This window comes from Entamoeba dispar, genomic scaffold (genome assembly GCF_000209125.1).
Source record: "Entamoeba dispar SAW760 scf_1105229460493 genomic scaffold, whole genome shotgun sequence".
In the NCBI taxonomy this organism is placed as follows: domain Eukaryota; phylum Evosea; order Mastigamoebida; family Endamoebidae; genus Entamoeba; species Entamoeba dispar.
The window spans coordinates 1,851-12,139 of NW_001854220.1; the positions used below are offsets into that span (position 1 = coordinate 1,851).

The 10,289-nt window shown below is 22.3% G+C and overlaps 4 protein-coding genes across 4 annotated transcripts, besides 38 other annotated features; 1 reads left to right on the forward strand and 3 right to left on the reverse strand.

Annotated features, from left to right (window-relative positions):
- Window positions 1-10: 10 nt before the first annotated feature.
- Window positions 11-64: a sequence feature (AT_rich).
- Window positions 65-142: 78 nt separating this feature from the next.
- Window positions 143-173: a sequence feature (AT_rich).
- A 66-nt stretch (window positions 174-239) lies between these two features.
- EDI_074140 (calcium/calmodulin-dependent protein kinase type, putative) lies at window positions 240-1,567 on the reverse strand (the record flags this gene model as incomplete). The annotated part of the gene is made up of 2 exons (XM_001737241.1): window positions 240-1,445; window positions 1,499-1,567. 2 exons carry the CDS (start codon window positions 1,565-1,567, stop codon window positions 240-242), a joined length of 1,275 nt encoding a protein of 424 aa, XP_001737293.1.
- Window positions 1,447-1,493: a sequence feature (AT_rich).
- A 147-nt stretch (window positions 1,568-1,714) lies between the features above and the next one.
- Window positions 1,715-1,743: a sequence feature (AT_rich).
- Window positions 1,744-1,833: 90 nt separating this feature from the next.
- Window positions 1,834-1,865: a microsatellite.
- A 26-nt stretch (window positions 1,866-1,891) lies between these two features.
- EDI_074150 (WD repeat-containing protein, putative) lies at window positions 1,892-2,988 on the forward strand (the record flags this gene model as incomplete). The annotated part of the gene is made up of 3 exons (XM_001737242.1): window positions 1,892-2,063; window positions 2,129-2,289; window positions 2,350-2,988. 3 exons carry the CDS (start codon window positions 1,892-1,894, stop codon window positions 2,986-2,988), a joined length of 972 nt encoding a protein of 323 aa, XP_001737294.1.
- Window positions 2,295-2,322: a sequence feature (AT_rich).
- Window positions 2,989-3,006: 18 nt separating the features above from the next.
- Window positions 3,007-3,065: a sequence feature (AT_rich).
- Window positions 3,066-3,088: 23 nt separating this feature from the next.
- Window positions 3,089-5,071, reverse strand: EDI_074160 (ubiquitin ligase E3a, putative; the record flags this gene model as incomplete). The annotated part of the gene is made up of 1 exon (XM_001737243.1): window positions 3,089-5,071. The coding sequence occupies one exon, from the start codon at window positions 5,069-5,071 to the stop codon at window positions 3,089-3,091; it is 1,983 nt and encodes a 660-aa protein (XP_001737295.1).
- Window positions 4,379-4,428: a sequence feature (AT_rich).
- Window positions 5,072-5,173: 102 nt separating the features above from the next.
- On the reverse strand, window positions 5,174-5,675 carry EDI_074170 (uncharacterized protein; the record flags this gene model as incomplete). The annotated part of the gene is made up of 2 exons (XM_001737244.1): window positions 5,174-5,209; window positions 5,274-5,675. 2 exons carry the CDS (start codon window positions 5,673-5,675, stop codon window positions 5,174-5,176), a joined length of 438 nt encoding a protein of 145 aa, XP_001737296.1.
- Window positions 5,216-5,268: a sequence feature (AT_rich).
- A 206-nt stretch (window positions 5,676-5,881) lies between the features above and the next one.
- Window positions 5,882-5,924: a sequence feature (AT_rich).
- Window positions 5,925-6,509: 585 nt separating this feature from the next.
- Window positions 6,510-6,656: a microsatellite.
- Window positions 6,570-6,692: a microsatellite.
- Window positions 6,601-6,731: a microsatellite.
- Window positions 6,666-6,856: a microsatellite.
- Window positions 6,755-6,933: a microsatellite.
- Window positions 6,932-7,036: a microsatellite.
- Window positions 6,972-7,112: a microsatellite.
- Window positions 7,009-7,095: a microsatellite.
- Window positions 7,101-7,282: a microsatellite.
- A 22-nt stretch (window positions 7,283-7,304) lies between these two features.
- Window positions 7,305-7,491: a microsatellite.
- Window positions 7,463-7,633: a microsatellite.
- Window positions 7,535-7,724: a microsatellite.
- Window positions 7,596-7,770: a microsatellite.
- Window positions 7,771-7,833: 63 nt separating this feature from the next.
- Window positions 7,834-7,997: a microsatellite.
- A 9-nt stretch (window positions 7,998-8,006) lies between these two features.
- Window positions 8,007-8,122: a microsatellite.
- A 20-nt stretch (window positions 8,123-8,142) lies between these two features.
- Window positions 8,143-8,319: a microsatellite.
- Window positions 8,231-8,408: a microsatellite.
- Window positions 8,409-8,497: 89 nt separating this feature from the next.
- Window positions 8,498-8,522: a sequence feature (AT_rich).
- Window positions 8,523-8,550: 28 nt separating this feature from the next.
- Window positions 8,551-8,640: a microsatellite.
- Window positions 8,641-8,679: 39 nt separating this feature from the next.
- Window positions 8,680-8,859: a microsatellite.
- A 38-nt stretch (window positions 8,860-8,897) lies between these two features.
- Window positions 8,898-8,932: a sequence feature (AT_rich).
- Window positions 8,933-9,161: 229 nt separating this feature from the next.
- Window positions 9,162-9,218: a sequence feature (AT_rich).
- A 45-nt stretch (window positions 9,219-9,263) lies between these two features.
- Window positions 9,264-9,379: a microsatellite.
- Window positions 9,380-9,389: 10 nt separating this feature from the next.
- Window positions 9,390-9,556: a microsatellite.
- Window positions 9,557-9,633: a microsatellite.
- Window positions 9,634-9,813: a microsatellite.
- Window positions 9,814-9,928: a microsatellite.
- Window positions 9,929-10,217: 289 nt separating this feature from the next.
- Window positions 10,218-10,288: a microsatellite.
- The last annotated feature ends 1 nt before the right edge of the window (window position 10,289 follows it).

A 10,289-nucleotide genomic window follows, 5' to 3' on the forward strand; every position in this document is an offset into this window, starting at 1 on the left:
CTGAATAACGAATAATAAATACAAATTCTATTAATGATTAATTAATTTTTTATTCATTTATTTTCATTTGAAGATGAAATACTTATTTTTAAGTTATGAATAGTTAGAATGATATTAGTGAAAAAATGATGAAAAACAAAACATAAAATAAAAACATTAAAAAAAATTTTTTTGTATTTCGCAAGTCACTGTTTCAAAATGCGATTTCTTCAATCCATAATTTCTTTTAGTCAATGATATTACTTAGGGATATATGAATATTTAGATAACTCTTCTAATCCTTTTTTATCTTTAGGTTCTTCTACGACCATGTCACTAACTGTTCTCTTTAATTGCTCATCACTAATCTTCATTTTCATAAAAGGATGATTAACACAATCTTCAATGCTATACCTTTCTTCGGGGTCAACAACAAGCATATGTTTAATTAAATCTTTTAATTCAAGACTCTTATTATCCCAAAAAGGACTTCTAAATTCAAATTTACCAGCTAAGATATTATCAAATAACATTCTATTTCCATCATTTTCTCCTTCAACAAATGGTGGAAATCCACATGCCATAACATACAATACAACTCCAGTACTCCAAACATCAACTTTACTTCCATTATAAGGTTTTCCACTAAGAATTTCTGGAGAAACATATAGTGGAGTTCCACACATTGTTTTAGCAAGAGTTTCAGGGTTAATAATTCTACTTAATCCAAAATCAGTAATTTTAATTTCATCAGTACCCGCTTTAACACACAATATATTTTCTGGTTTTAAATCTCTATGAATAATATTTTGTGAATGAAGATATTCTAAAGCTGAAAATATTTGTCTTATAATTGTTCTACATTTTGTTTCAGTAAAATGTGTTTCTGCAACTATTTGATCAAACAACTCTCCTCCACTAACTAATTCTATTATCATATAAAGATATCTTGTAGTTTGGTATACTTCTTTTAATTTGATAATATTTGGATGATCAAGTCGTTTTAATATTTCACATTCATCTAAAATAGCGTTCTCTCTTTTACTTACTCCTTGTGCCTTTTGTAAATCAATAATTTTCATTGCATATATTTCTCCTGTTTGAATATCTTTAACTTTACGAACGAGAGCAAAATTACCAACTCCACATAAATCTAAAAATTCGTACTTGTCTTGAGGTCCTCCATCTACAAGTTCTTCATTTTTTTCTATGTAAGATTCAAACATATAAATTGCACATTTAGCTACCTTTTTATCTAATAAAGTAATTTCATCATATGACCTAATAGTAACTGTTTTCCCTCTTCCTATTTTTTCTCCATTTACATATGTTCCATTAGTACTAGTATCACAAAGTAAATATTGTATCGGAGCTCCAGGTGTAACTATTTTTTTGATAGTACAATGATTACCACTAATACAAGCTTCATGTATTTTCATTTTATGATTATTTCTACCTAATACTATCTATAATTTATTAATTAATTATTTTTTGTATTATTTTATAAATAAAAACAAACGCTATCATCATAAATTTCAATACTTGGTAACCCTGGTGTAAAACAGACTAATCGACCCCAACTTGCCATGATTTTGTTTTATAAGATTACTAGTTTTAAGATTTGATTTTTCTTTCTTTTCCATTTTAAGATAGAAATTCTTTTTTTCTTTTTTGTGCCTTTATTGTTTTGGTTTAAGAAACAAACAACTTTTCTTGACTACCAAACTCTTTCTTGTAAATATAAAATACATTAAAAAAATAAAAGTTCCTTATTTAAATAGGAATGATATATAACTTAATTTATATTACTTTATTCTTTGTAACTTCTGTTTAAATTCAATAAACTTTTTTTATAAAAAAAAAAAGAAAAAAGAAAAACTAAAAAATAACAATAAATTTAATAACAAAATAAATGGAACCTGAATATACAAAATACATCCTTGGTCAAGTCAATTCACAACAATATCAGTCAAACTATAATAGTATCCCTCCTCATTTAACAATACAAAAAGAGTGTTATGCACATTCTGATTTAATAACATCGTTATTATTTTATCAATCAGGTAATTCATTTATTTCAACTTGTTTGTTTATTTAATCAATTCTATTTATTGATTTGAATTAAAGAAAACAATGTAACAAAATATAGCAATGGATGGTTATGTTATGGATTGGGATACCGAATCTTTTGATTTTAAAAACGATTATTATATTGGACATACTGGATTAATTTATGGTACAACAGATGAAAATAATTGTATTGCTGTTATATGTGCTGATGGGAGTGTATCATTAATTGATAAACGATCAGTTTGTTTATTATATTTATAATAAAATTTATAAGAAAGTATAGTTTTAATTCATTTACAGGGGAAATATATTTGTATTGAAACACCTCGTAGAAAAGCAACTAAATGTTGTTTTTGCCAAAATGATTTAGTAATTGGATATAATGATGGAATTATTAAATTTTGGAATATTGCACAACAAAAATTTGGAGATACTATTGAACAACATCATAAAAGTATTATATCATTATCATCAAAGAAAAATGAGGTTATGTCAGCATCAACAGAAGGAACAGTTGGAGTATGGGATGTAATAAAAAAAGAGAAAAGATATACATTTTCATTAGATAAATCAATAATGAATTGTAAATATGTTCCAAATGGAAAAATGTTATTATTACTAATAGAAACTGGAGATGCTTTTTTTTATAAATTAGAAAATAATTCTAAATCACAATACTTTTATGGGTTTAATAAAACAAATCAAAATTCTCCATTTGATTTTCTTACTGATACAAGAGAAGGTCAATTTTTAAAAAAATTTATTGTTAATTCAGATGGTCTAAATTCTATTAATATTTGGTCTGTGGAAACAATGAAATGTATTCAATCAATTCCAACTGATGATATTACTATAACTGCATTATCTTGTCATCCTACAGAAATGTTTTTTATTACAGGTGGTGATCTTTCTGATACATCAATTAAATTATGGAAATAAACAATTTGAATGTATGTCTTTTTTTATTAATGTTTTCTTTTTATTGTTAATAAAAAGAAATTAAAAAATAATAAATTCTTTTACGAAAATAATCGTTAAATTAAATTAAACCAAATCCATTTGTATTGTTTAATGCAAACGTTAATTTCTTTTCTAACTCTTCTTTTGTTTCATATGGTGGCATTAAGAATAAATTATTACATGTACTAGAAGTAGGTAAACGAGATGCATCTCCATGTTTTGCTATAATAAATTGTAATCGTCCTAATCCCCCTGGTGGACATCTATCACTTCCAGTAGAAAAGAATAAGAATTTTTTCTTTAATTCTATTGAATATGAATGAAGAATTTCCCATAACCATTTAACAACAGGAGTATCTTTTGTATATCCATTAGCATAACGTGTTGCATTTTCTAATTCATGAAAATCAAATATATCACTTCCAGCAATTAATAATTCTAATTCATGTGGAGAAAATATTGTTAATAATCTACTATTAAATACTAATTTAAATCCTGAAATAAATGCATTAAATTGTTTTTCAATAGAAGTATTTAATATATAATCTGTTAATAATTGAACAAATTCTCTTTTATTTTCTTTTGTTACTGGAATAGAACCACCATTTGGTTTTAAATCTATTATTTTTACTTCTCCATTAATTTCTTGTGTATGTTGAAATGTTAATCCCATTGTTTCTTCCATATCATTTCCCTCATATTGTAATATAAATTCAAGACTATGAAGCATTTCTGGTTGAATCTCTTCTAAGTCTTTCATTTGAAGATTTATTCCAAGTATTTTTTTATATACTACTATTGGTAATTTAGCATCTAGTATTATACCATTATAAATTGCAAGTCCAAATAATGTTCCAATTAATTTATAATCATTTAATTGTTGTGAACCAGCATTAAACCAACATATTCTTGTTTTATCATTATAAACAAACATTGTATTATTTGGATTAAATATTTCCCTTGTCACTAATTGGAACCATTCTTTACTAACCCCTCCATGATCTAATCCTTCTTCTCCAATAAATTTTACTTTTAATGGTTTTTTTAAATCAACAACATTTGCTTCAACTAATTGATTTAATGAATCTTCTAATACATGATCTCTTCTAACTTGAATATTTAAATTTAATTGTTGTTCTTCACCACGAGTAATTGATTCAGTAAAAGCTTGCATAGTAGATTGTCCTCTTTCTTGTTTAGCTTCTTTATGTAAAAATTTCATTTTATAATCCACGGGAATAATAAAAGGGAAATTTAATAATGATGTATTTTTATTTGAATAAAAGTGTTGAATATCTCGTGGAAATTGTCGTTGTGTTGCAAGTACTTCATTATAAAATTTACTTTCATCAACAAACCGTTTATCATCATTTATAGAATAAAATGTTTTTAATAAAGTTAATACTTTAAATAAAATATCTTCATCTTGTGCAGTATTTTTCTTTAACACTACTCTTAAACTAATAAATTGTTCAATATTTCCTAATACACATAAAAATTGTTTTGGTGTCATTTTCCTTAAGAATAATTGAAGTTCTACTATAAGTGATGACATTTTTTGTATTATTGAACAAAATTCTCCCATTTCATCATTTTCTGCAAAAATTGGACTTGCTAATGTAACGATAATACTTTGAATATTAATTGGTTTTATTTTAACAATATCTAATATTTTAAGATGTGCATCTAATACACTTTGATATAATGATGGTTGGAATTTTAAAATATAGTCAATTAATTCCCATCCTTTAACTACATCAAATGCCCCTTCTTCAACAAATGATTCCATAATACTTTCTGGTGTTGAATAAAGCTCATATAATAACATTTCTAATCTATCATTTGTTTGTTCTTTTAATGATAGAAATCGTTGCAATGAACAATGTAATGTACATAATGGTGTTTTATTTGTTTCTAATTGTTCTGCTTCCTCTTCAATGTTTAAAGGAGAAACAAATGATGAAGATGATTTACAATATTTATTATTGCATTGATCATTACCACACCCAAAACATATTCTATTAATGTAATATTTTTTATTTGTTATTTGAGGTGTTTCCATGAGTAATCAATGAAATAAAAAAGAACTTTATGAAGTTTTCCTTTTTTTACCAAAATATAAGAAAATCTTAAAATAAGAAATAAAAAAAGATTGAAACAAGAATCAATAAGAAAGTATACATTGTTCTTTCCATTGTTTCTATACTTATTAATAAATTAACTATACTTTTTATTAAAAAATTTCATAAAAAAATAAAACAAACAATGGAAGAAAGAGAATGCCCTTTGAAAGAAAATGGATGCTTTTGAAGAATATTTAATTGTTGAACAACACTCATCTCATCTGAGTCATAGTTTTGAATTAAACTATCTAATAAGCTTTTTCTAGAACTATTTGAAATTCTCGCTTTTCCATATGGTTTACTATTATTTGAATTTCGAGAAAGTTGTTCATCACTTTCATAATTTGGACGTATAAGTTGGTCTAAATTAATTGAGACTATAGGTTGATGTTCTTGTGGTTGAATATCGTCTGATTGAATAGTGTTAATAGGTATATTTCTTCTTAGTTGAACATAATCTGATTCGATTACTATTGGATTATCTTTGAAATGACGAGTAATTTTAACATTTGAAGAGAATGTTTTACTTCTTGGGCGTGACATATTTATTAAATGTGTTTATGATAATTAGATTATTTATCAAATCTAAAAAAACACTTCATAACCTACAAAAAAACAATCTAACAATATGTTTATATCATAAGTATTCCGTAAATAAAAAGCAACAATTCTTTCCTTCAACACACTCTCTTTATTCTCATCAAAAACATAATTGAAAGTATTTTATCCTTTATATCTCAATTATGTACTATAATATATACTTTTTATTTATATTTATCTATTTTATTTTATCACAACGATGATATTACTTTTTTTTAAATAGAAACGAATAATTTTACCAAAAAAGATTTTAGTTTTTGAATAACATAAATTATGTATTCCAAAAACAAATATTTCATTAAACCTTTCTGTTTTTAAATGACCAAATAGCTTTATCTTTATCATATTTATAATTCATTCGTTAATGATTATGATAATTGATAAAGGTTGACATACTAATACTTCAACTAAAAGTACAGACAAATTAATGATAACGAGTTGAGTAAAAATAAAAACATTTCTCTATTTTAACATTTTATCATTGAACAGACGAAAGAAAATTTATAAAAACTAAACACTATAAATTAATTATAAAAACTACTACAAGTTATACTTGAATATTCATTTAAAATAGAGTATTGTAAATAAGGAAAGATGATAAAAGCATTATTTAACATTGATATAATGATGTTTATGAATATTGATGGAAAATAGTATACTTCTTTGATATGTCTAAGAAAAAAAACAAAGAAATAGAAGAGATAATATCATATTAAAAACAGTGATGAGAGAATGGGTTATATTTAATAATATCAAATGAACAATGTATTCAATTGGAAAAAAAAGAATAATATACAGAAATGAAATTAATAATATGTATATATACAATAAACACTCAATAAAAGATAAAAAGAAATATCATAAATATAAAATAAGAAGATAGAAAAGAATAAAAAGAAAGTAGAAGATAAATGAGAAGAATAATGGAGAAATAAAAGAAAAATGAAATAGAAATTAAAACAAGAAATGATAAAAAATACAAAAAGAAGAAATAAAAGATATAATATGATGAAGATAAAATGAATAAAAAATATAACAATATGAAAATAGAACACAAAAAATAGAAAAAATAATAAAAGAAAAAACAGATAATAAGATCTACAAAAATAGATAAATTAAAAATACATTAATAAAGTACTGAAATAATAATTAATAATTCTATTCATAATAAAAATGATGAAATGAATGATAATTTTAATAAATATTATTAAATAATGAAAGAATAAATATAAAATAGTGAAATTAAATATAATGAAATATAAAAAGAAACATACTAAATTAAATTTAATTCATCAATAAATTAATCATTTTATTAATAATATATTTATATATTTAATTGATGAAATCAATATTAATCAAATAAAATAGAAAATAAAATAATAGAGAATGTTATTAAAATACAAATAAATAATGACAATATAAATATTCAATAAGAAAAATACAAAAATTATTCATAAAATTCAACATGATATAATATCAGAAATTTTTAAAACAAAACACAATTATTTAAACAAAAGACAGAATAAGAACAACAACAAAAAATGAAATAATTAGTATTATGTATGAATTAATATAAATAAATTATTATATAATTGATGAATTGAATACAATATCATTGAATCAATTAATAACAATATAAGAAAATAAATAAGAACACAAAATATAATGAATTTATAATTATTAATAGAAGAAATATTAAATAAATAAACTAACTATATATATATTGATTATTTAATTAATATATAAATAAAATAATAAAATATCAAATAAATCATGATAATTTTATTTTATTTAAATAAATTTAATTATAATTATACATAATAATTATAATTAATGAATTTAATATATAGAATAATCAAATTAAAAAATCAAATTAAAAGAAATAATGTAATGAAGTTAAAAATGAAATAAATAATATAAATGAAAGATAAATAATAATAAATAAAATAGAGAATATTAATAATAAAAGAGTAATAAAGAAAGAAATAATAAAGAAAATAAAAAGAAATAGAATAGAAAATAGATAAAATCAATAATATTTAATATCAAAATCAAAGAATGATAAATAAATAAAATAAACAATGAATATTTATCTCAATATATTAAATGAAATTAAAAAATATAATTATTCATTTAAATCAACAATCAAACAAATAATAGAATAAAATATCAATAAAAGAAAGAAAATTAAAGATAAAATAATAACAAAAATACATAAAATCAAATATTTATTAAATAACAATAAACATACAAAAATCAAATGAATATTACACTTAAAAATAATAATATAAATAAAATGAAAACATAAGAAAGAAATAATAAGAATATTTAATTAATATTAAAAAGAATAAATAGAAGATAAAAAAGAAAATAAGAAAAGAAACAGAAATTAATACAAATGAAATATTTGAAAACAAAATCATAAATTATAAAGAATAAATAATAGAATTTGAAACAAAATAAAATATATTATCAAAATAGAAAGAAATATAAGAGAGAATAAAGAAATAATAAAAAAAGAATATAAAAGAAATGATCAAATAAAAGAATAAATCATAATAAATAAAAGAATAATATAACATCAAATTTTTCAAACATATAAAAGAATGAATATAATGACATTGATAATAAATTAAAAATAAAGAAAACATTAAATAATAAAATGAATGAATATATTTAAATATTAATAATACATGAAAATACATTAATAACTAGAACAAGAAAACTAGATATAACATATAACGAAAATACAAAATAATGTAAACATTTTATAAATAATATAATATATAACACATATATTATTAGTATACAGAAAGCGAATAAATAAATTAATAATACAAATATATAAATGAAGAAATAATTAAATTCATAATCATAAAATAACATAAATAAATATAAAATATAAATATACAATAACCACTTCATTATATACAACAACATAATGTTTAAATAGGATTAATTATAACAAATACATATTAACATGAATAATAATAATTTAGAAATATATTTCAATAAAATAAAGAAAAGAATAATAATAATAAAGTAAATAATGAACAAAAAGAAAATATAACAACAAATAAATAAATAGAAATTGTTACAAGAAAAATAAAGAAAATTAAAGATGAAATATGTAGAAATTAATCAAGTTATGATACATATTGTTTGATTTAATCATAAATTATCAATAAAAATAAAAAATAGAAAGTGATAATAAACTCACAACCTAACACAATACTCCTACAATACTGAGATTGGTGATGAAACTAACAATAATTTGGTAACTGCCCAGAGCAATGAAAAGTTGAATACACAAGGAAGCGTTATTAATTAAATTACTTTAATGTACTGTTGTTATTGTCTGTGTTATACAAACTCAATTTATTTTAAGTTATGAATTTTGTTATTTCATTATAGCAAAATACTTAATAGTTAAAAATTTTTGAAAAAATTTTAAATAAATAATTATAAATAAATATATAATTTATTGTTTCATTTTAAAGTTTACCTGATACATATGGAACTACTTCGTCTTCATCATCATCATCTTCTTCATCATCTTCTTCTTCTAATTCATCTTCATCATCATCATCTTCTTCTTCTTCTAATTCATATTCATCATCATCGTCATCTTCTTCTTCGTCTTCATCTTCTTCTAATTCATCTTCATCTTCATCATCATCATCATCTTCGTCTTCATCATCATCATCATCTTCGTCTTCATCATCATCATCTTCTTCGTCTTCATCATCATCATCTTCGTCTTCATCATCATCATCATCTTCGTCTTCATCATCATCATCTTCTTCGTCTTCATCATCATCATCTTCTTCGTCTTCATCTTCTTCTAATTCATATTCATCGTCATCTTCTTCTTCGTCTTCATCATCTTCTTCTTCGTCTTCATCATCTTCTTCTTCGTCTTCATCATCATCGTCATCATCATCATCATCTTCTTCTTCTTCTTCTTCTTCTTCATCATCGTCATCATCATCATCTTCTTCTTCGTCATCATCGTCATCATCATCTTCTTCTTCTTCGTCATCATCGTCATCATCATCTTCTTCTTCTTCGTCATCATCATCTTCTTCTTCTTCTTCTTCATCTTCGTCTTCTTCTTCTTCGTCATCATCATCGTCTTCTTCTTCTTCGTCATCTTCTTCTTCATCTTCTTCTAATTCATATTCATCATTATCTTCCATTTCCAAATTATATTCATTGTCATCAAAGTTCATAGTATCCATATCCATTTCGACTTCATTTTCTGCATGAACTGTTAAGAGCATTGTTAATAAAACAAATAAAAGACCTGACATAAAATGCAAAATATTGTTTGAATAATTTCAAAATCCAGTTTAAATCATGCAAGTATCCACGTGTTTTTTTTTTGTTCCTCATAAAGATGACTTTTAACATATTAATTAATAACTGAACTATTAAAGTATTAATTCTTTTAGAACTTAAAATTACTTGACACGTTTAATTATTAACAAAAAAAAGATAAAAGAAAGTAATATAAAAAAACACTTATAGAGAAAAAAAAGAAAAGAGCAATAAAAT